Raw genomic sequence first — 26,201 nt, forward strand, 5'->3', positions numbered from 1 at the left:
TTGATCAGAAAAAATCAGAAAAAGTATTTAATAAAATATAATATAATGAATGAAAAATAAAAAGTGGCTTTTGCCCCACTTTTCCATGCATTTTCTTACGAACGCTAAATGTAAATGTATTCAAAGATTTTTTAACACTTTCGCACGCACCGCAACGACCGTTTTTGCGTTACTCTCTCTTTTTTTTTGTCTTCCGCTAAGATTAATTCAATATGCGTGAAAACTCTTCGTTCGACGCTCCGCACCATCAATTACCATCGGAACGAAAATCGAGGGCGCAAAATTTAAATTATTCAAACTGCGGCACGGGTTGAGAGAGCGGGCGAGAAGACCCCCTCTCGCTTTGTATAAAAATATAGCAGATAGTAGCGAAAAAACCAACCGAATCGATACTTTCATTTTTTGTTTGTTTCTCATTATAAATCAGTAAGATAGAGGCGAGCGCGGATGGTGACACTTCTGTAACGATTAATCACCGCCCCTTGATGGCGAAGGGTGGCGAGCTTTCACCCTCCTGTAACACTCCCAACCACCCTCTGTATTCTCCCATACCTTCCATTGTCAAAGTAGAAGAGTACTTCCATGAATGAATTTTTAGAAACGAAAGGGTTGATAAGTCGCGCACAACCGCCCTGCATGGAGATGATATAGTAGATGCTAATTTTGCCCATTTATCATGCGAATGTAACCGCTGATGCTTATAGAAAATTAACTAAAATCGATACATAAAAACTTATGTATATGTATTAAAGTATGTGACCGCTATGCAAATTCACAATTTTCGACCATCAAATTTGGCATATACCATTTCAAGTTACTCAATAACAATTTACAGTCAAATTTATGCGACAAGTGTATTTTGTATGAACCAAGAAACAAACCTAATGATAATTCCAATGATATTCCTTAAGCAAATTTACAATACCAATGGTAACAACTATGAAATAAATAAATCTTTGTAAAGCTACAACTCCGGTCTAATCATATTCAGATGTTGAGCCGTCTATGGTTCTACGGCAAGCGAATCCAATTTTTGTTATGAATCGTTAATAGCTATATCTGTTCTGCAACCAGATCTTCGATACAAGACATCGGTTTGTGGGTGTTGGGTTTAAATATTAAAGGGTTTCCGACCGGATGTTGTCCTAAGTGACGTTGTGCTAGACGGTTCCAATTCGACGCCCAACTTTGGCGGCCATTAATAACGGCGAGTGCAAAATGTATGAAATACTCCCTCGACCAGGTCACAAATTCACCGGCCGACATTTTCATTTCCTCAAAACGGTCTGATTTGTGGGCTCGGCTACCCTCCCGGTGCCCTTCTGGAATCCCTCATCCCTCCCCTCCCCCGTCTACGGGATAATTCGGGGCGTTGTGTTTCGTTTAAACGTCGGGAAAATCGTCGGTGCGCTCTTATTGAAATTTAAATAACGAACCGGAAAATGGCTGAAAATGAGGTAATCGCGCTAATTACACAACGCTAAGAAATCCTTTAGTGTTTTCCTCGAGTAAAATCCATAGTTTCAAGGTAAAAATTTATTCTAATGGAATTTTGTACGACACCACGCCATCCGCTGTAGAAAGCTTTCCTTTGTTTAGCTTAGTCCAAGTTCGTTTAATTTACTTTTGTTTTATCTAGAAGGTAATGGAAATAAATATGTATAATACTTGATAGAAAACTTGAAAAACTGAAAAATCTTTTATACAATGACATTACTAATGTGCGATAAAAAAATAAACGCATATTTTTTTATCATATTGTACTTTGGAGAGGATAGTAGGTAGGTTTTTGATAAATATTCCTTTTTTTAAAAGCTTTTTATTAGCTTCACTCAAAATCAAAAAATTGTTTTTTGATTTTGAACCCCTTCCATTCGCTTTGATATCTTGCCGACATACGGGGAGTTAGCTAACATTGAAGTAAGCTAATGTCTTCAACATAAAGCTAGATGAGTTTAATCTTTAACGAACTCATTCAAATTTACATAGGAATCTTGTGTCAGATTTAAGCGATGACTGCTAGCTATCCACACACCTCTTTAATTAAAACAGTGGCACTTCTTTTTTAACTCTCATTTATAATAAATAAAATGATTTTTGTAGGTGTGTGTGAACTTTGCAATGAAGATAAATCGATAATCGTGACCCAATCTGTCAATTATCAAATATAAATTGATAATTGACAGTTTTTTGATTAAAAGTAATTTATAGATTTCACTTACTGATACTTGTCAGTATATTATTACTGATCCAATCAGGCATAACGGAAGATGAAAAGTACTCACCTGAAACGAAAGAAAAGCTTTATTAGTAACAGTATATAAATAAAAATGATCAACAGAATATAATTCAATGAAAATCTGTATCATTTGCAGTCTTAAAATGCAATATATGTACATATGTACATACATTGATAAACTAACTATACAAATTTTCATTCGCCACTAAGTCGTTTGTATTTTTTTATATTTAAAAAATTTATTCAAAATTACTAAAAATATTAAAGCCATAACTTCTGGGTTTCATTTAATATACATTTTCACAATTTTTGACGGAATTATCATTTTTGCTTCATACACTTTAAAAAGTCATATTAGCTTATTACGGACTGCCTGAATTCCAAAAACTCTATGAGAGTCTGCATTTTTTTTATAAAATTTACATTTCAATATATTTCGCGAAATAAACGATATCTATTGTATTATTAATTTAATTTATTGTGTTATAGATTTAATGAAAGATTCAATTTGAGTAATATTATACATTCATATTTTACGCGACAAAAACCAGTCAATTTCAATATTCAATATTCAGAAAAGGCATTTAAATATTTTCTGAATATTGTTATTTTGGAATATTACCGATCAATTCCTTGGAAAAAAAATACTTTTTAATTTATTTAGCGATATTTTGAATAAATATATGCTGGTATGATATCTATGAATGGAAGTTTGAAACTTTGGAAGTTTGAAGTTTGAATCATTGAAAAAATAAATATTTTGTATAATATACATATATGTACAGTTTGGAGGATTTAAAAACACTCACGCTGTGTTGACACCTTTTAATGAAGATTTATTAAAAACACCGCGTATGTGAGTTAGTATATGTATTTTTGAAAATAAATGCATATAATTTTTATGAATTCTAAGAAATGAAATTCGAACTCTTCATCTCAAAAAATTTACTGTACAAATTTAATTATAATAATAAAAATTAAAATATATACATACATTGAGACTAATAATAGTATGTTTTATTAACGCCAAACTACAAAAGTCTATAACGTAAACGTTTCCAAGGTGTTTTGACATATGATTAATTGAAACTTTATCATATTCATGAGATACTTCAAATACGCTAACAAAACACACTTACCGAACTAAACAAACAAAGATACTCAGAAGCGAATAGGATGGGGTAGGAAAAAAAAACCAACAGACAATACAACCATTGTGGCATCACGTCGTATAATTTAGATCAAATTCACAATGAAACAAGGGCTCGCGGAAGCGTTTATCGATATGTGAAGATGTCGGCAAAACGTTGACGTTTGTCGTCACATTGTTCGCATAGCACACAAAAGACCCCGAGAGGAAAACAATCAGACGGCGACGATAAAAGGGGAACAATTACCAAAGGAAACGTCACATCAAGATTTTCTTTAAATACGAGAGCGAAGCGAACATCAGCAACCACACAGCCGCAACGCGCCTCCGCAGAATCGCACACAGCCTCCCGAGCAGTCATTGTCGACAATGAACGCTTTAGCGGCGACAATCGCCGCAATCATTTTGACGACATTGTCCGCCGAAGGTGCGGCTGTCGACGGCGATCCGAATCCGGTCGACGATCCCAAAGACTGGTGGAGGAAGACCGTCTTTTATCAGATTTATCCGAGGTCTTTCAAGGATAGCGACGGGGACGGGATCGGAGATTTGAGAGGTTAAACCTTCATTAATCAAATTCTCATTGTTCGCAAAGTATCTAACGCCAGCTATAATATAATATAATCTAATATAATATAACAGGAATAACGCAGAATATGGAGTACTTCGTCGACGCTGGCATAGGAGCTATATGGCTATCTCCGATATTCAAATCTCCCATGGTAGATTTTGGATATGACATAAGTGACTTCAGGGAAATTCATTACGAGTATGGTACGATGCAAGATTTCGAGGATTTGGTAGCCAAAGCTAAAAAGCTCAGTGAGTATACTACATATACATATATTAAATATTATCAATATTAAATGCTAAAACTATTTATTATTGCATAATTGAATTGTTCTTTGAATTAATTGTAGGAAGTATATGTAGATACATACATATATGTATATATATATTTGCAACAGATTTAATTTTGCATTTAGAGTATTTGCAAACTTTATATTGATAAATTATAGTTGAACTCGATTTTTTATAAAACCAATCTTACCGTAATGCCATCAAGACCGCACAAGTTAATTTACACAATCTATCCCGACCCTTGGAAATGTATTAAAATAATCTGTCCTGTCTTCTTTACTCGATTCCCGTGTTTTCGACATGTTTTTAATAAAATGAGATACACTTATTGAAAATAAGAAATAATTAACGAAATTCGTCGAAATACGTGACGCAACCACTTATCTCGAAACAATGATTTGCATGAAAAAGATAATTTCGTACTTTTTTTAAATAATCAGCAACCCAAACAAGAAAAACCAGGGTTGAACAATAAGATAATTTCTATTAAGATGCGATGCACGTAGTAGATGTTTCAACTACGAGTATTTTCGGTCGAAAAAATTTTTTACAAGTGGCCTAATACATTTGTCCACGGCTGTATATGTATGTACATATATATGGATAAATGTCCAGATTAAACCAGATAAATATGTACCAAATTGATTTATTTGAAAAAAATTGTACCTATCCTACATACACAAATCAACTCGAAGATTAACACATGTGTAGATTGAAATTTTTGTTCAAATTATATTTCTTTCTATTCATATGTACATATTTTAGTATAATTTTGATAATTAAATTAAGTATTTTTAATAAAAATTACTACCGAATGTTCTCTTTGAAATTTCCCAACAAACTGATAGTATTTTAAACCGTAATTTCAGATTTGAAAGTCGTATTAGATTTTGTCCCGAACCACTCCAGCACCGAATCGGACTACTTCAAGCTATCAGTAAATAGAACAGCAGGATATGAAGACTTTTTAGTATGGGATGACGGTTTAATAGATCCAGTCGATAATTCAAGAAAACCTCCTAGCAATTGGGTAAAAAATAAATATATAAATACACTGTAACTTTTTGAAAGTCGCTACAAAAAAAAAAAACAATTACAGGTGAGTCAATTCCAAGGCAGCGCTTGGCAATGGAACGAACAGAGACAACAGTATTACCTTCGTCAGTTCTCCGAGCAACAACCCGACTTGAACTACCGAAATCCAGCTGTAATGAAAGAGATGAGCAGCGTCTTAACGTTTTGGCTAGATAAAGGAGTGGACGGATTTAGAGTGGATGCTTTACCGTACATGATGGAAGCCGACAAAGAATTGCACGGTGGGCGATATCCTGACGATCCCTTGAGCTATGCACCAGGAATCGGTCCCGACGAACTTGGATATACCGTTCCGATATATTCCAAAGATCAAGAAGACACGTACGCTATAGTAATCCAATGGAGAGCGCTACTAGACGAGTACAGCAAAAAAGATGGAAAAACAAGGTAAGATCTCCATTTCATTTCATACCAAATATCATTCTAAACATTGAAAATGCATATGGAATAGATTTTTATATAAAATCAAATGCAATGGGAATTAAATCTTTGATGGCGGATTTGTATTGTGTTTGATGTGTATTTGAGGGATGATTTATATTGCATATACAGGGTGATGTTGACAGAGGGGTATGCTAATCTGACGATGACTATGAAGTACTACGGCAACAGCACGCACGAGGGTAGCTACGTGCCTTTCAACTTCGACTTCATAACCGAATTGAACGGAAAATCCAACGCTCGAGATTTAGTTTATAAAACGACGAGATGGCTCACGTACGTGCCGACTGGGAAATATCCCAACTGGGTGGTTCGTTTCTCGTTTTTCACATCTCGCATGAATAAATTACACAATGTGAATATATAATATGCACGTATGTACTCGTATTTATGTACGTTCGTTTCGAATGCAGTTTGGGAATCACGACAACAGTCGTGTGGCTACCCGCTTCGGTTCGCACTTGGTGGATGGCTTGAACATGCTGGACATGTTGCTGCCAGGAGTGGCTATAACTTACCAGGGGGATGAGCTCGGAATGGAAGATGGATACGTCAGTTGGGAAGATACAGTGGACGTGTCGGGCTGCAATGCCGGACAAGACAAATACCAAACCTTCTCCAGGTAATAAATGTGCGAATTTTTTACAAAACGTACGATAAAAAATCAATTGTCAGGCAAACTGACGTACATGTCTGGCATAGCGTTTGCATCGGGGTAAGCAATCTATGCATACTATGTATGTATTTTATTATAATATATTCAAAGCGAATGTCTGATTGTTGATTTGGTGGATATATCTACATACATACATATCTTCTATTATATAAATATGATGCTTGTTTGTTTGTTCCTACTACAAATATAATCGATTTTAATATATGTACACACATACATATACATCTCATGGTACTATAACTTTTATAGACTCTCATACTAAGTTTTTTGTAAGATTATATTCAAAAGGAATGCGAATTTTTGTGAAGTATTTCATATTACTGAAAGTCGATTTGACAAAATTTCATCTAAAAATTGATATAAATGTTTACATAAAACAACATATGTATGCAAATTTTTATTTTATTTCGAAATGTAGGCATTTTTCCCATATTGTTTGCTTGGATGATAAAATAAGATATTGAAATCGAAAAATAATGTTTTTCCAATATGAAGAGAAATATTATATAAATAAACGACATGGATAAACCATACCCTTAAAACTATCATCGTATACGATAGTAGAGCTTCAAAATATAATAATTCAACAAAAAATACGTCATAAAAATCTCAATTTTCTCTTTTAACTAACGTGATTTTCATCAAAATAATTATATACACCTTAATTTACATCACTAGCATATTATTCAATCGAAACTACTTTATCGGATCCTCAGGAATGTCTTATTTTATATACGCATATATAATATGTCTATATGTACGTATACCTAGTGTATATGGATATCATGTTCCGGTATCGGTATGAAGCTCGCGCCGCAACCTCCATACTACACCTATAGAAATCTAATCTGTGTAAATAGTGCGGTTATCGTCGTAAGATGAGGGATATTTAATTCGCTAATACCGAAGGGTTTGTTATTGTTTATGTTGACGTGCAGGGACCCGGAAAGGACCCCTTTCCAATGGGATAATACCACGAACGCGGGTTTCTCGAGCGCCACAAAGACATGGCTGCCCGTGGCTCAAAATTACATGACCCTCAACCTTGCTCGGCAAAAGGAGTCGCCACGAAGCCACTTTAAGGTCTACAAGGCCCTAGCAGCCGCCAGGGCCAAACCGACCCTGCAGGAAGGTGCTTGGAATTTGAGGGCACTCTCCGATCAAGTCTTCGCTTTGACTAGGTAATCGATACATCCATACATACATACATATACCCACTCGAAACAATACTGAACATTGTCGTTTAAATTTCGAAGGACTTTGGAAGGACACGAGACACTCAGTATGGTGATGAACATGGGATCGGGACGAGAAACAGCAGACATGTCAGTATTGAAAGAATTGCCTCAAACATTGAACGTATACGTTGCCAGTATCGACTCTAATAAGAATCCTGGGTAATAATTCAGCATATTTTATATGAATATTCATTATATTTTATAATGTTGTATTAATGGTATTATTTGTCTCTTTATACAGAGATTCCATTCAAGCTAATTCGGTATCTTTAGAAGCTGGAGAATCTGTCGTATTTACATCGGCCTCCTTGGAATGTTCGTCTTAATCATACATACATACATACATATATTGTATAATCTATAGAATAGTATAATTGATTGGATTGTTTTATTCGAATTGTATTTAATAAATGAATGAGTATCTGTCATGGTTGAAATGATTACATATGTATGTATATACACACTCCATTAAATGCGCAAACGAGATTGAATCGTTCGAGAGTATTTTGTACATAATTTAGCACATCCGCGCATTGAAATCAATTTCATTAGAATAAATTTCATGACATGGCACTTATTTCATTTGAGATTGAATTAAATTGCAGACAAAAGACATAACAATTGCGACGCAGTGATTTCAAACTGTGATGTCATGTTCAAAAGATACATACATAAATATACATACATACGTGTTTGACTAATTGGAAACATTGACATTTTAACCCGAACACGAGGCTTTGAACGGAACTGAAAGAGCAAACAGTCGAGATCTAGCAGTAGTTGAATTGAATAATTGCTATTTTCTGCTAAAGAAATTATTTTAAATAAGCATACAACTCACCTGTGATTCAATGTAAATTGATACGTTGTCAATAACTAATTATTTACTAGCACGACAACAAATCACTTTATATAAGACTGTCGTCGTACAAACGTTCATTTCAGTTTTGAAAAATGTCCCCTGCTGTGTTTTTAATAAAATCTTTACTAATTTTCAATTTGATTCCAATAAATTTCGGAAATATTCTAAGTGATCCACGGTATTATTATCAGGTGTATATTAAATCGTTCAAGGATGCGGACGGAGATGGGATCGGCGATATAAACGGTAATTATTCGTATATTTCGCTTAAAATTTGTGTTCAATTTACTGAAGCGAAATTTAATTAAATTATTACAGGTGTTATTTATGGCCTGAATCATATAAGATCATTAGGAGTAAATTCAATTATTTTATCGCCTTCCTTTGAAAGCGTTGATGAATGTGAAGTTAATGGAATTAAAAACTTTTACAATATAAACGCTCAATATGGAACCGAGGAAAATATGAACGAGTTGATAAAAAGGGCCAATAAAGCTGGTATTATCAAAGTGTTTTAAAGGAAATTAATTCAGTATAATATTTTTTAATGAAATTAACCCTTTTTCGAAACATTTATAGGTATTCAAATTATTTTAGATTTGAATTTAGACCAAACAAGTGTACTTTCTGATTATTTCCTGTCTTCGTCGCGGAAGGAAATCGGCTATGAAGATTTCTACATATGGAAAGATATGGATTTACCCATCCCATATGAAGTTAATGTATAATTTGAATTTCAATAAACATACGAACATATGTACATATTGTTTTATGACTCTACAAAGCTTTCTTTGCGTGTCATTTGCCTATTAACTATGTACATATGTACGTATTTTTCTTAAAATTATTTTTACATAAAAACTATGGTTGTATGTTTTTACTTTATCTATATATGTACGTAGTAAGAATAGATATTTTATGATCATATGAAAATTCGAACCCGAGATTTTGTCAGATTCGAACTCAGAATCGATCACTAATCACGTTTTCGTGATCTAGAAAAAATGTGTGGGATTTTTTTTACATACGTCTACATCTGTAATAACTAATACGAGTTTTTTAATTAAAAAAAAATATGTTATGGACACAAGTAAATGAAAACAATAAAAAAAAAGTTTTTTCTGTCTGTTGACATTTGTAAGTAAATATACTTCATTTTTTTAAATACATACACACTGATTTTACTTATTTCGTATATCTACAAAATTCAAGTTTTTATTGATAAACTACTCATAAAAAGAAAATAAAAACATTTGTTTATTTGATTTATTCATATAATTTATTCGTCTCTTAAACAATATGATCCATATAGCAAAGTTTCGCAATATCAATTTATCATATACATAAATATTTTACTATAATATATTTTTATAGTCATCAGATATTGATATCAGCTTTTCGTGGAGATGGAACGAAAATCGTAAAGAATACTATCTAGTCGAGGGAAACGACACTATCGGATATCCAGTATTGAATTATAAAAGCAGAAAAGTCATAGAGGAGATAGAAAACTTATTGATATTCTGGATGGAGAGGGACATATCGGGATTTCGACTATTCTCCAGAGCGGAAACATTCACAGATCGCGCAGTCGCTGAAAGATTTTCAAATTTCAAGAATATCGTAGACAATTATTCAAAACAGCACGGAGGAAAACGAAGGTATGAATTTACATATATACACATTACATATAATACGAAAATTTTAAATTAAGAATTATATATGCGAATGTTTAAGAATTCTGATAGGAGAATTCAAGCGCGGAATTCGAATGTTGTACAAGAGTGGATATGAAAGAATCCAACGAAGCTTTCATCTTGTTTTCGCCGAGAATTTGATTACGCAAGACGAGAAGTCATCAGCGAGGGATATTAAATTTTGCGTTGACGAGATGATGACATATTCGCTCGGAATCCAAACTCTGACTTGGATGGTCTGTCGAATTTTCCGCTTAATTAATTCAATATCACAACAATACTGGAAACATTACGCTTTTACAGATTGGAAATTCGAAAAGTCACAGAACTCCCGAACGAGCGGGACGCAGAAATTCGGCAAATCTGGCAATTTTAGCGTTCACGCTGCCTGGAAATGTAATTATTAATCAAGGAGACGAAATCGGAATGTCAGACGCGGAAGTCTCCGATAAAATGTGTCAAACGACCGACGTTTTCGAAGCATCATCGCCGTTTCAATGGGACGATTCAGCAAACGCCGGCTTTTCGACGAATCCCAATCCATGGTATCCAGTGGCAAAAAATTACAAAAGTTTAAACCTTAAAACACAAAAATCCTCACCGAACTCCAGTTTGAAGATGTACAAAGATTTGGCCGGTTTGCGGGAAGCGCCCATGATAAAAAGTGAGGAATTAGATATGGAGATTCTCTCAGACGGGCTTTTGTACTTGGTCAGAGATTCGGATGGTTTCGACGAAATTATCGTAGTTTTGTTGAACTTCGGTTCTTTCGCCGAAACCGCGGATTTGAGTTCGGTTAGAGACCTTCCCGAGGCATTGACGGTGATTCTGACGAGTGAAGGTTCTGGATTTAAAATGGGCGATACGGTCCGAAACGACAGGATCAAAATATACGCCGGTGAAGGTTTGGTTTTTTTGGCAACGAAAAACAAATGCGAAGAATCGAAACCGGTAGATAAAATAGTGAATAAATTAACCGATGCAGCACAGAAAGTACGTGCGTTTTTAAATTGGTAGTATTTGTATGTACATATGTATGTAAGTGAATACATATAATAATAAAATAAATTAGATAATTAAAATTTAAATATTATATAATGCAAATATGGTTTATAAGCATTTTTACTATAGATGATTTATGTACACCAGTTCCATGGAAAATAAACACAAGTCAATTTCTCACGAATTTACATCATTTCATAATAATAAAAATGAAATTCCTAATTCGCGAACAATATTGAGATAAGGTGCACTTTTATTTTCTTTAATACAAAAATTTAAATCGTAATTTATCAATTTATATATAGGTATGTACATATATAAAATAAATTAATATTTAGTAACACTTGTATATTTTTTAATTAAATTTAACTATTCCCACAAATATTAATTTTATTTATTTATTTCAAATAAAATTTAGTTCATAGAGACTTTACAGGTTGACCTGTTTTCAAGAACACACACGTAAACAAGATTCATAAAAAAAATAGTAACAAAACCATTCCAAAATATATAAATTTATTTATTATACATATTTAACCTTCCAGCGGGCGCGCGGAGTTATTTCCTTTGAGCGGGCGCTTGTCGTAAATTTTACGTCATCAAGTTTTCTCCATGTAAATGGTGTTTTATTTATGTAAATGGTGATTTATTTATGAAAATGTTAAGGAAATGTTATGAGGTTATGAAAAATGATAAATGACAATAATTTAAAAAATTTATATTTTACTTTCTAAACAAAAAACCAAAACGACACTCTAAATATGCTAACATTTCAAAAGAAAATATTTTATCGACCTATTCGATCATTAGTCAGAATTATTAATCAGAATCAATATTACCTATTAGTCAGAATTAATATTTTCATCCTTACAATTATTAAAAACCACCTCAACTGTAGAATGCTTCTTGCATGTAAAGGAATCAACGGAACGCTCAACGGAAATTCCCAAATATCGATGACTCATAAAAACTTCTAAGCACAACCGATTCGCCTGCAGTTTCGGTAAACACTGACCTTCGAATAGCTCGAAGCTCGATGCTTATCACTAATTGGTAAAAGTAGGAGATGCGATAAAGCGTATTTGTCGTAAATTTTACGACAGCGCGCCCGCTGAACGGTAAATATGTTTTGGGGACGTGGCAGAGCCGAAAGGCCTAAGGGGTTTGACTTATTATTATAATTTTCTTTTGGTACCTGGAAGGCCAGGTACTAACAGGTAAACTCAATGCGCCTTCCTGACCAGAAACCTTGTACATTTGAAACAAGTATTATTAGTATTATACAAAGTTTAATATTTATCAAATAACATTCACAAAGTAATTTATGGTCAAATTTGTAAGTTTGCAGCATTTTATACAAATCAGCGAAATTTGAGATTGCGGAAAACTGGAGATTTTCAAGAAAATGGGTAAGGTTGCCAACTTGTTGGAGCCGTTTTAATGAAAATCAGATAAATTGGCAAACTCTGATAGGAAATGATCGACCTGGAGTCACAAATCCAAGGTCTGGCCAGCAAAAACTAGTGGGATTTGATCCCGTGGCCACTTTGTTCAAACCATTAAATGTTAACCATTAGTCTATGTTACTGGTTGACATACACACACACATATATTAAACATACATAGAAAAATTAAACAAAAAAAAAAACAGTGAAATGATAACTGAAAAAACGAAAATATAGAAAGAAATGAAGATATCGGAAAAGAAGTATTATTAAAACCCTGTGAAATTATGATTAAGACAGACATTTAACATGTGTTCAAAAGTATTAAGATTTTCAGAAATTACTACAGTTTTGGGAAAACTTTAAAGTTTAAGTGGTTAACCACTCTGTTTGAAAAAAGGAATGTCTAATCAATGTGTACGATTTTTGTGTACTTTTAGGAGTCTGAGAGAGTGACCTCTAAGATGAGTGTTGATGTTGAACATATACATACATATGTAGAGGTTGAACATACGACAATTGTAATGATTATTTAATATTTTAAAGACTTTAATTACGTCGCCTCTTATTCTTGTCATCTCCAGTGTGGTGAGATCCATTCTTTTCAACCTCTCATTATAGTGATTTAAGTTCGGAAGGTACTTTTATTCAAATTTATACCCTTTCAATACATAGCCAGCAGCATAGCTCGGACGTTAAGCTTCTGCTTACCGTCAAGAAGGTGCCGGGTTCTATCCCTGAATGAAAATGAATTTTTCAGAGTATGCTGTTGGTCAGACCTGGATTTGTGACTCCAGGTTGATCGTTTCCTATTAGAGTTTGCCAATTTTCTCTGATTTCATTGTTGAAACGGTTCCCGGAAAAAAAAATTGGCTAAAAATCCTTCCTACCTACTATGTCACCACTATTTGAAATTTGATGGATGTACAATAAAAATTTATGTACAATTCATAGATGTCTCGTTAATTTGCGAGTTTTTTCAGTGTCTCGCAATTCAACGACTTATAATAAAAAAATGCTGCATTTGTATTTGTAATTGGCCAGGAAGGCGCATTGGGATTTACCTGTAAGGCCTTCCTGGTATATATGTAAAATAAAAATAAAATAAAATATAGCATATTTTTTTAAATGAGGTTTCAATATACTATATGCGCATTCTAATTTAGGCCTCATAAAAGTTTTATAGTTTTTTGTTAGAAACTATGCAATTCACGTAAGGAATAATGCAAATGTACACTATATATATATATATATATAGTTTTTTTTTTTTTTTTTTTTTTTTTTTTTTTTTAATTTTATTTTACCATGTTTTCTGCTTTTGCTTTTTTTCTTTATTTTATATTTTACTTGTTTTATCTTTATCAAATGTAGGCCATTGTGGCGCATTAGGTTCTTCCTGTAATGCCACAATGGTCCAAAACTATGAAATAAATAAATAAATAAATAAATAAATATATATATATATATATATATATATATATATATATATATATATATATATATATATATATATATATATATATATATATATATATATATATATATATATATATATATATATATATATATATATATATATATATATATATATATGTAGGTATGGATGCAGATGTGAAAGATTTCACCTCAGGCGTGGCAACGATTTGCCGTTACGGCTTCTTCCGACGCGAAAGCGATAGAACTCGAATGAACACACACAAATGGAGAACGAATCGATGCACAATCTGCAAGCGATGCATAGACAAATGCGTCGATGACAAGACGTTGCACATGCAATGACAGCGTCACGACAGCACGCCTTGAACCGTAGCTTGTGTGCACGTATCGTACCTTAATGCTGTACACACACGTTCGTATTGCATGTTTGCTAATTTAACATGCGATCGTCCGATCGTTTTGATTACGTGGAAATTGTTCACATGACGCACATTCAAACACAACGAGGGTGCAAGGTATACAATCATTGTGACGTACAACCACACATGTGTGTCTATTTGTGTGGGTACGTATTAGCAATGGTCGTGATATGATAATGTGTCTGTCTTTGTACACCCCAAGGTTTTATATTTAGTCATATAAATCATACAATATGCAGCGGTAATTTCGATTTTGGACGGCACATTGATGATATTTTTGGTCAAGAGCTACTGCATTAGTACCTACTCGGTACTCTACATACATATATGATTCGTTAATATGAAGCGTTATTGAGTTTTATTCCATTGTATGGAGCCCTAGTGATGGTTCATTGTTTGAGAATCGAGAGAGTACATACCTACACGATAGTTTACGGTCGCTATCCTTGGCTCTACTAATTTCTTTTAATAACTCAATATGCCAACACCCACGCGATGATATTTCATCGTGTACAACACTAGTATACTAATATTTAAACACGCATTCATTTTGAACCAAATATACATTACATACACATACATATGTTATCTGGTCTAATAGCCTTGATTGATTACTTTATCTTCCGATGCAAACTATTGTGGAGTTGCAGCGCTCAGTCATATTCCCTTATCATAGACACGGATTAATTCAGCGGTCGGATGCACGCAATGCAACCGGGTACATATTGACATTTTAAATCTCCCGGTTCCTAGTCCTGTTGTGTGGTTTGGCCTGCGATCGCCTGGGGAAATCAAATTCGGTCTAGGGTCCCCCGCCCTTACTTGCCGTAGAAATTGACAGCCGTAGACGGAGCAGCTCGTTATTCAAACCTGCGCTCGATTGGCGCTAATTGAGTTCTAAAACCCACCCCCTAAACTACCTCCATTCCAGCTGGGTGGCGTTGCAAATAAGGCCCAATCTGGGCGTTATTATTATTATTCAAAATCTGACCGTGTACGTACTGTAAGGGTGGGTATTTGCTCGCTTGGAAATCATCTGCGAAATTACATGAAAAGTTACAAGTGTGTGAATTTATACTAGTGATATGCCCGATGCTTTATCATCGGGTGCATTATTAGAATAAAATTATAAAATTTATATTCATATGAACAAACAAATTCTTAAAACTTTAATCGAAAATAGTTATATGGTTTATAATACACTAGTGTTTTGCCCGTTGGTTTTAACGAGTATTAATAGTAAAACGTCGAGTGCGCTCATTAAACGCTCGCCGTTCGCCCACGTCGAAATTATGAATGTGTGTGTGTGTGTGTGTTTATTACGCAAAAAATGTGTAAAATATATTTTTATATATTTTTGATTTTTAAAATTCACTAGATAATTTATTATATCTATTTTAAAGCAATAAAAAATTAAAATCAATACGAAAAACATTTGACTATTGATTTCAATACTCATCATATACACAGAAATTCTAGATTTTGATTTAAAGACCGCAAAATCCAAAAACGAACCTTCATCGCAAAAAAACTGACTGAGTCTAAATTGTTCACTATAATCACCATTAATCGATTGACCGTGATCTGTCCCATTACATTAAGACCGTACTACATACATACATATATGTATATACCTAATTATTTATATGCATAGAATATTTATAAGTAGTCCGCTATTTTTACGAGATCTAATTGGCTTAACACGGTTTGTAAGTGAGCCGAAATGTGCAATAAATTATTCAAAATTACATTTAAAATAGATTTTTCAAATAAACGTGAAATATTCGTACCATTAAAATGAAATATGACCCTATCTCCGGATTACTAGCTTGAAATGATTTGACGTCTCGAACCGAATAGGTATTAAAAACTTCGACTCTTCATTAGTGTGTCTAGACTTTTCAATGGCGATCAAATTAAAAATCGATTTCTTCATTCAAACAAAATAGAAACCTTCAACCAAAAGAAAAAAAAGGTTCATAAAAGCGATACCTTACGACTGTATAAAGGTTAAATCTGAATTTGGGACCGAGGTGCATAAAAAGACACTTCAGAGATGATCGGAACGGTCAGCGAGAGCCAAGTGAATATGCGATAAAAGATGGAAAAAATCCAAGGATTCAGCCATTCCATTGAATGTCAGTACAATTCTAAGGATTCTGCGGATCGTATAATATAATATTATAGCCATTATTACACACTTGAGATCGATGCGTACTTACATATCTACATATATACATATATAGAGATAAGATGGAAAGAAGTAACGATATAAAATGGCCGAATTCAGTATGAAAAATTCGATAGATTCAATACGTGTAATGCTGATTGATTATTTTCAAATGTGCGAGGCGAAAAAAAAGCTTTCTCGGTTTTTCCCGTGGACGAAATCGCGTTGGCAGCCTCACTTAATTTTTCTCGCTCTCTTCTCGTCCGGCATCAATTGGAAAAATCTCATTAAGATGCCAGATAGCGGTGAGACGTCTTAATGGTTAGGAAATATCTATGTGTATTTATACATGTATAGATATTCTCTAACCGATCTGAGGTACGATGAAGATTGATTGGATCTGAGGGGCATTAGGCGCTCGCGGGGAACACTGGCTACGCAATTAGGGCCCCAATCAATGTCCTGATGAGTGAAGCGATAATCTCGACTAGATTTTCCATCCGTAGATCCCTCTACGGCGTATAGTTTAGGAAAATAATGACTCGATTCAAGCGGTAGTTCATTAAAAAAATAAAATAATAAGGAAACTCCGTAGAAACGTCATGGGTAAATTGCAAAACCGCTGGAGCTGAACACAGTAGCCGTTCGTTTTATCTTCATTAGCGAAGGAAATATGAACTCGTTTCTATATTTTGAAATAATATACATAGTCGTTTATTTGAAGAGTGGTGAATGGATTTGAAACATGAAATCGGACAAATGGTGAAGAAAGTATGTTTTATTTTTAGCCGTAGTTTTATCAGCGCTCGTTGTTTATATGGATTATGAAAATGTTTAAGAGTATATTTTATATAATAAATTGAGCAATTTGTATAATGGGATTGACGAACAGTTTGTATATTTTCCAAATTTTGTCTAGCAAACGAGTCTTGATGAACTTATATGAAATTTTTTAGTCCAAAAAAGCAATTTAAATAATTCATAAGTCTCAATTTTGGTAAAACTCACTACCGGGGTTAGAATACCAGATTTAATATACGAAATCCTCGCTATGTATTGCACATTAAATAAAACTATGCAAATAAGTTAGGAAAAAAAATTGAAATTATTGCTTTTCTTCGGTGAAATATATACATATGTAATTCAAAAGTTGTATCATATACATATTTACATGTATTTAATCAGTGATGTTATTAAAAAATCTAAACATAAATATTGTATGATCTAAAGATCCATTTATATATGTAAGTATGCATTTTATGTAAGTATAGCAAATGTCTGCATACATACATTTGCTATACCTTTAATAATGTTCAGTATATATTACAATATACATATACATAGATATGTAAATAGACCTTTAAAGATTAAATAAAGAAAAACAGTGATATAATGATTAATACGACTAATACAAGATAGTGATTTATAGAACAGTAATATAAAACGAATTTATCTAACGCAAATTTATCTAATCTAAATGAATATATCTAATGTAAACTGAACTTTTTATCACTGATATAATCTAATCGCATTAAAAAGAATTTGAAAATAAATGACTTAAAGTTATTTTATTTTATTTTTTACTAAACATACACCCTACTACTGAGTCATACTGCTGGTTATAAAATTATATATTCAGTGCAGAAGAGGAAATAATAATAAGAGGCTGGTAAAAAAGTATATTAAATATGGTTTATGAAAAAATATGGATATTGTAAGGCCATTACACTTACATAATATGCAACGTGTAGTAAAAACTTTGAAACGAGTTTTCTTTGCGGGATCAATTTGAACCATTTATGGGAAAATTGTAACATTATTGCAATTTAATTTTAAGTAATATCGCGTCGCTGTCGGAAAATGGCACACATATGGCGTAAGCCCCGGAAAAGCCGGCCGCTTCACTTCAATAAAGAAAACTTTATCCACGGGAAAGAATACCGACTTTAATTTAAAGCGGAACCTAATGGCCCAATAAAGACTTTTCTCAGCGTTGTAATATTACATTATACGATCGCGAAAATCGGAAAAGTATTTACGCGAGCGCATTCGCGTTGCGATACCGAGCGCAATATCCCGTTTTCGTTCTTTATTTTTGTATTTATTTTTTTTAAAACGTCGGCCGTTCTCATTTGACTCTCAATATACGGAAAATGAAAAGATAAAACGACGTGAACGATTTCGAGTCGGCTTGGAAAAGCGCCAGCGGATGCAATTTTCGTTTCCGGCGCGTCTCTAAATTTTCATTGATTATACGCTATCTGCAAATAAACGCAACGCTCGAACGTTGCACTCGCTAAAAACACTAAACGTAAATTTTGCAATGAACCACTAAATACAATTCATCTTCACAGATTGCAATTTCCATTTACATACATGTACATATATCTTAATCCAATTAAATATACTTAACAATTGATTTATTTTATGGTATATTTAGCCATCTATGCATATGCATATTGTTTTTTAAAAAAATATACTTTATTTGAATTGTTTAATGTACATACATATATATAAATATGCCTGCTATACATATATGATAAATCCACAGGTTCCAACTTCAGACTTATTATTTCACGCTACCCTAACATCTTCGATTTTGAAAGTTTACTTACATATTTCTCAATGAGCCCATTCAAAGTTTTAAAACGATGCCCGGCATTTCCCGACTATGCTAGATAACGCAGGCCAATGTAATAAATAATAAATCGTATGACGTATAGTAAGTAAGTAGAATATATTTTTGGATACACTATAAAATGCTTGATCTATTTCCGATATTTTCTTAATAAAATTAGGTGGATTCGCCTGCTGAGTTTAACGTCCCAGTATAGGAATTTCCGCGGAAATGAAAACACTATACATATATATTGTTGTTTAAAGATTCACCGGTAGTACCATTTTCATTATAAAGATCAATGTAGTAATTCAGAATACATTTTTTATTTAAAGTATTATTTTTTTTATATATTTCACATTTTTTTTAATTATATTTTACCATGATGCCATTACGAATTTTGCCCCTGAGTGTCACCCATGGTATTAAGCTTACATTTATATATTATAAATTTGAAATAGTGGTGACAAATAGTAGCTAAGATGGCTTTGCCAATTTGATGGAGAACCATTTCAACAATGACATCAGATAAATTGACAAATTCTAATAGGAAACGATCGACTCGGAGTCACAAATATCCATATCTGACCAGCAGCACTGCAGAAATACTCGCAATAAATTCTCTTCAATCGGAGTTAACCCAGATGTTGAACCTGGGAACCTCTCGGTGGTTAGCATTAACGCAACCATCGACCTAAACTGTTGATTTACATTTTATATGTATGTATGTATATATTAAAAATTGACGTAGTTATACGTAATTAGTGACGTAAAAATATATATGAGAGATAATGTGAGCCTATAATGCAAATTTTATAAGACATAGTGAGAAAATGATAAAATTATAGGCGTTAAAACAATCGAAATCAGAAAAAACGAGTGGGGGGTGGATTGTCAAACAAACAAAGCTACTGGCTAGTGACAGTGGGTGAGCTGTCACCTTCTTGTAAATATTTGGATTATTAAAACGTGTTTATTATGATTATATTTCCCCATCGACTTCCGTATCGGCGGCCAAACCTAGCAACATGGCAAAGTTTCAAAGCGATCGGAATAATGTAGGAAGTTTATCGGACTACTTGGCGAAGAGAAACTAATAAAATCCTTGCAAAAAAAATAACGTATAATGTACTACTAGTGGTTTTACTCGGCATTAGTAATATAACCCGCTTAAACATGACTAATCTAATAGTAAACATTTTATTAAATTTATTTGAATAGTTTTATTTTTATATAAATTTATTTGAATACTCATTTGTTTTTTTTTATTAAATTGACTCTCATAACTAGTCACCGGAGCCTGAGGGGGCCGTGTATTGTTCAAAGGTTGTAAATGCATTGTTAAAGGTTTGCCAAACAATGGATAGCACTGTGACTATCCTACCTCTACTCATAACATATACATATTAGCCAGCAGTTTGGCTTAGTGATAGCGTATATATTTAGCATCACTGAGGTCATAGGTTCGAGTCCTCGCCACTGCTGGTTAGATTTGGGGGTTTTGTGACTCCAAATCGATCGTTTCTCTATCAGAGTTTGCCAATTTTATCTGATCATTGCTGAAACGGTTCCTGAAAATTGGTATGAAATCTAATCCTGTTGTCACAAAAATCTGCCTGTGTATAATTTGTATTAATTATACACAGTAATCTGAAATCTATAGATATCTCTATCGACATCTCTATAATTTCGTATTTATTGTATGTATAAAAATTGTATACAAAAAAAAAAAATCTAAAAATAATCCATAGATGTCACTATGATTATTATTTCTGATTCATTGTTATATACTATATATTCTGATTGTATATGTATGTATTACTGTATTTCTGATTGTTTATGTATTTCATTAACGTACACCCGTCGCATTGGAACAAATCTGTAATGACGAGGGTGAATTGATTTGTGACAATAAATAAAATAAATAAAATATACTCTTTCCAAATTATATGTATACCAGAATCTGAAAAGAAATCGGGTAGGGCTTCGCCCCCGGAGCCTTCGAATCCTTTGAATCGAAAAAAATCGAATCGGCGCCTATGAATCGGAAAAAAAAATCGAATGTGCTGTTCCCAACTAACCAACCAACCAACCAACCAACCAACGAATGTTACATACAAAGTATCTTTCCAAATTATATATTAGATATGTAGATATTCATTACATTTAAAGCTTTAAAGTTATTCCCGATAAATTCAGCCCTATATAAATACATATGACATAAATGACATTCATGCGTTTAAATTGCGTGACGCGAATACAAATTTCTACATGTGCGACATTCTCGTCGCGTAACGCACCAAGTTAGAACGACGATAATGAAAATAAGATTCAAAAGGAGTCAGAGGAGAGCGAAGGGGAGAGTGGAAAACAGGGGTGGGTGGGTGTCTGGAAAAAAAGACGACGTCAAATTCATTATCTGCATTTCGCGTTTCTGAATTTGCAAACGGAACGATAAAAACTGTCGTCTGCGCGCCACATCCGCGACACAAAAGGGTGTGCGGGGTGAGAGGGGAGAAAAAGAGTTGCCGCCGCATAACTTGAGCTGTTAAACACAGCCTCTGGACCGCTGCCGCCGTTGCAAATAGCCCATTAGTATGTACGAAAATTTAAATAATAGCGGAAATCTTTGTTACAGCCTCCGTATGGGGACGACGGGGAAAACTTTCCGACGGGAGGAGACCGCCCACGCCTTCGACCCTCCCCCCACCCACCCACCCAGTCTCTCTTTCTGTCTCTCGCCTCTCCCACGTACCAATGAATTTCCTCATATTTTCATAACAGACTCACTCGGCTCGAACGACGCAAAGAATGAATAAGTTTTTAAGTAATTCGCGAGAATTTGTCTTGTCGCTAGTTTGAACGGGAAACGTACGGGTGATACTTTTTACTTTATTTTAAAAGCGGCGACGCGAATACTTTGAGAGATTCACTCTAAAATACAGCAAAGGAGATCATGTAGATCACAGATTCAGCGATTGTTAAAGTTCGCTAATTAATCATACTTCATTGTTGTGGCGGTAAATTTTATATGTAACTTGGTATTAAGCTTAAACTTCAAGATATGAAATTTCAGTTTAATACACTGAAAGATTTCCGAGGAAAAATAGAAAAAAAGTACTACTTCCAGTTATGATTCCAAAAATATGACTGCATAAAAATTATCATTTCTATTATTTGTACAAAAGTTTCAGTCTGATCCGTTGAATGGTTTGGGAGATAATTGAATTTAAATAGTTAAGAGGACACCTATAAGGAAATTACCACTTTCGGTCAACTTATAAATTTGAAGAAAAAATAATCGTCGTATCGATAAGAATTTTAGTGACTAATATTATTTTTTAGTTCGATAGGACAACGGTGTTCAAAACATCCCGGAAGTTACATTTTTTTATACACCATGAAAACGTGATCAATGATTGATTCAGAGTTCGAATCAGTGAAAATTTTGAGATCGAATTTTCGCTTGATCACAAAACTTCATCTATTGTTACTACGTACATAGATAGAGTAAAAAGTATCTGTTTGGACAAAAGCTTTATTTATTTTACTAAATCAATTACATTTTCGAGAAGCTCTACATTTGCACTTATTGATCAGAATTTATTTATATCAGGAATTCCTCACCTCACAATAATGATATAAAACATACATAGATAAAGTAAATATACCTATATATATTTGACCAATTAAATTATATTATATATCGTATATAATATAAGTATATACCTATACATATGTATAGTGTTGTAAAATTCTCGCTAATAATCTTTTGGAGAATATTATCTGGAATATTCTCCAAACCGAGAATTTTCAAGAACATTATTTTTAGAGCATCTGGAGGGCTTTTATACTGTTCCGTAGCAATTTCAAAAAATGGATTGATTCATGTGAACGGTAAGATGAGGGAAGACACGAATAAAATTAATTAACTAATGCAAAAAACTAATTAATAATAATTTTTAACATTTTGCATTTCATATGTACAGAGAGAGGGTAAGCAAATGCGATTTTTGAGCAGTTGGTGAAACACAACAGATATGTTCCGCCTATTATGTAGTTTGTGTTAAAAGATTTAACGATTTCGGAGAAAAACTCAAAGCTTTATTTATAGATCTGGAAGCAAAAAAAAAACCTATTGACATTTTAGTATTAATTTTTTAAACCAATTTTTATCATTTCTAAGCATAGTAAATTTACTTTTCATATTATGTAATGTGTTTTAAAAGTACACACTGATGTGAAATAACAATTAAAATACCTAAACTCATTCAAAATTTGTGTTAAAAAAATATGTATAATTTATTGCTTCCAGAGTTAATAAGCATTGCATTCCTGTAAGAATTTCGCGGAAAACGTTCGTGGTGGTAGTGCGCGCATGTTAAAATGACGAAATTACCCATTCAGTATCGTCAGAATGAAAAAATGTCATTCAAAATGCTCTCAGACATTCTAGAAAGTCCTATTACTCCTATTAGGTCCTGAAAATATCCTAGAATCATCTAAAAAACTATCTAGAGATGTTTTATAACCAAGACAAAATAAAATTCTCGGCGAATAATCTTTTAGAGAATATTCTCGTTCTCCGAGAATATTCTCGACAACACTACATATGTAGGATAAAATAATTCACATACATTAAATACCGAAGATTTGTGACGGCAGGTAGGTAGTGATGATTTTTTTTGGCAATTTTGAGGAACAATTATCAGATAAAACTGGCAAACTCTGATAAGAAACGATCGACCTCGTGTCACAAATATCCAAGTCTAACCAGCAGTATTAGCAGTAAAGATTAATTTATAAGTCTTTATTATTATTTTTTTAGTTCATTAGTTTTTATTAATATTATTAGTTTCTAATAGCAGTAAAGATTAGCCCGGGATCGAATCCAATAATCTCTTGGTGCTAAACATAAACACAATCAATCTAGCAATGTACCTACATATATGTTTACCTCAACCAATCTATCAATGCAAATTTGAGTTATAAGACTAAATTTTATAAGTACATATGTATATACATTTCAAAATTTGATGAATCTTTCGAAATAGAATCGAACTTTCGATACGAAATTCTACTTGGGTTAATCAGCACTGGTGTACGATTTCAAAATGAATTATACAACGGTGCTATTTATTTTTACATGGGGCTTTGGTTTCGCATTTCACGTCTCAATTCGAGAGCGTGTCGGGTTCGTAGGGATGCTGATGGAAGTGTCGGGTCACCAGACCCAGGGGCGGCCACGTGAGTAACGCGCCTCAACTTATCTAAATGAAGTCCAATTTTCTGCCCCATCGGCCGCGGCCGACGGGGCAATTCTACCACCCCCGCACATATATAATGCACCACTCCGTCCCGGCCTCCTCTAGCCTGCCCGACTTTGATCGGAGTCGGGCGAAAAAAAAAAAAAAAAAAAACACGCGAAAAAGTAGAGCGAAAAACGCCCTAAAACAATGGTAAGGACGCGAATAAAAACGACGTCGGAAAAATAAAAATGCCCGGCCGTAACAAAACGTTCGCTTATCTAGATAGTTCGATAATGAAGGCTTCTTCTTTTTGAAACGTATATCTGAAGGGACAAAAAGCTACGCGAGCATCGTTCGATTTCGGGGGTAGATAGCGAGCACGGACGTCGTTATTATATTATTTTATTATAACGTTCCCATTGAATTTTCCGGAATGTTTTTCTCATTACCGTTATTGAATTTGGGGCATTAAATAAAAAACGGAAAAAATTGGCTCGCAATATGAAATTTATGTCATAATTTATTTTTTTGTGTACGCATATTCAAAACGTAGATATGTATATTATGTTTCATTATTATTATGATTGTGCTGTAACGCAAAAAAAACGTCAAAGTACGACAAAACGAAATGAAAAAATAAAATATTTCACATTGAAATTTCATATCCTTGAAAAGCGTTGCGTGTGTTCATTATCATCTGAAAAAATATGTATAATACATTAAAAATAATACAATGTTAGCTTTTTGATATATTGAAGTGTTCGAAAAGTATCCATATTATTATTATTTTCATATTTTAATGTTGTCATTTTGAATGTATTTTACTTTTTCTCATTTAATTTACAAATATGTATAATAAATTGATATAATATGTTTAAACAGCTTTGCCGCCTCTCCCAAGTATGTTAAATAATTAAATAAATATTACAACATACATACCTATATTTATTATTTTTATAATAATAATAATTTACATACATATGTTGTAATATGGATTATACATACGTATGTGTGTATTAAAATATATGTTGTAATATGTATGTACCTATATGTATTACAATATATGTTGAAATATGTATGTACATATGTATGTATATATATGTTGTAATATTATATATTTACAATTAAATTCTACATAAGAAGCATCAAGCAAAAGTTTCAAGAAATCTTCAATTTATACATACAACAAAATACCGACTTCTGAATCGGGCATGCCATTAACACTTCCTCACTGTGCTACGAAAACCCGCTACTGTGATGGACGTCAAGCGTCCAGTTAAAAATGTGTGTTTTAAAAAATACTGCAAAATTTGCGAACTTAATTGTTCTAATTAGCTATGAAAACATTTCATTGTGTATTAAACTTCGATAATACATATAAAATAATAGCAAGAAATGAAAAAAAAACGGCATCGCACCAAGGCGGATATCATTCTCACACTGGCCGCTGAGCTCAGCACGTACTGAATTCCTCCTCTCTGTCAGGCACATGTACAACTTCCTTCCCCCAAAAATAATTATTTCCGTTGATAATGATCAATGTTTTTATTTCGTAATGCCATAATTCGAATTATAGAGGTTTTGACGAGAAATACTTAAAATA

General features: G+C 33.3%; 3 protein-coding genes across 3 annotated transcripts; all 3 read left to right on the forward strand.

Annotated features, from left to right (window-relative positions):
- Positions 1-3,699: 3,699 nt before the first annotated feature.
- On the forward strand, positions 3,700-8,126 carry LOC143920839 (maltase 1-like). The gene is made up of 9 exons (XM_077443826.1): positions 3,700-3,945; positions 4,032-4,211; positions 5,120-5,280; positions 5,350-5,732; positions 5,898-6,096; positions 6,200-6,408; positions 7,401-7,643; positions 7,719-7,859; positions 7,942-8,126. The coding sequence occupies exons 1-9, from the start codon at positions 3,759-3,761 to the stop codon at positions 8,024-8,026; spliced, it is 1,788 nt and encodes a 595-aa protein (XP_077299952.1). The 5' UTR covers positions 3,700-3,758; the 3' UTR covers positions 8,027-8,126.
- A 528-nt stretch (positions 8,127-8,654) lies between these two features.
- On the forward strand, positions 8,655-10,785 carry LOC143921628 (maltase 1-like). Its single transcript, XM_077444982.1, has 5 exons — positions 8,655-8,808; positions 8,881-9,060; positions 9,142-9,278; positions 9,937-10,223; positions 10,300-10,785. Exons 1-5 carry the CDS (start codon positions 8,655-8,657, stop codon positions 10,664-10,666), a joined length of 1,125 nt encoding a protein of 374 aa, XP_077301108.1. The 3' UTR covers positions 10,667-10,785.
- Positions 10,686-14,396, forward strand: LOC143921629 (maltase A1-like). Its single transcript, XM_077444983.1, has 2 exons — positions 10,686-11,252; positions 14,337-14,396. Exons 1-2 carry the CDS (start codon positions 10,686-10,688, stop codon positions 14,394-14,396), a joined length of 627 nt encoding a protein of 208 aa, XP_077301109.1.
- The last annotated feature ends 11,805 nt before the right edge of the window (positions 14,397-26,201 follow it).

The sequence above is a fragment of the Arctopsyche grandis genome, chromosome 13 (assembly GCF_051622035.1).
Source record: "Arctopsyche grandis isolate Sample6627 chromosome 13, ASM5162203v2, whole genome shotgun sequence".
Lineage (NCBI taxonomy): Eukaryota > Metazoa > Arthropoda > Insecta > Trichoptera > Hydropsychidae > Arctopsyche > Arctopsyche grandis.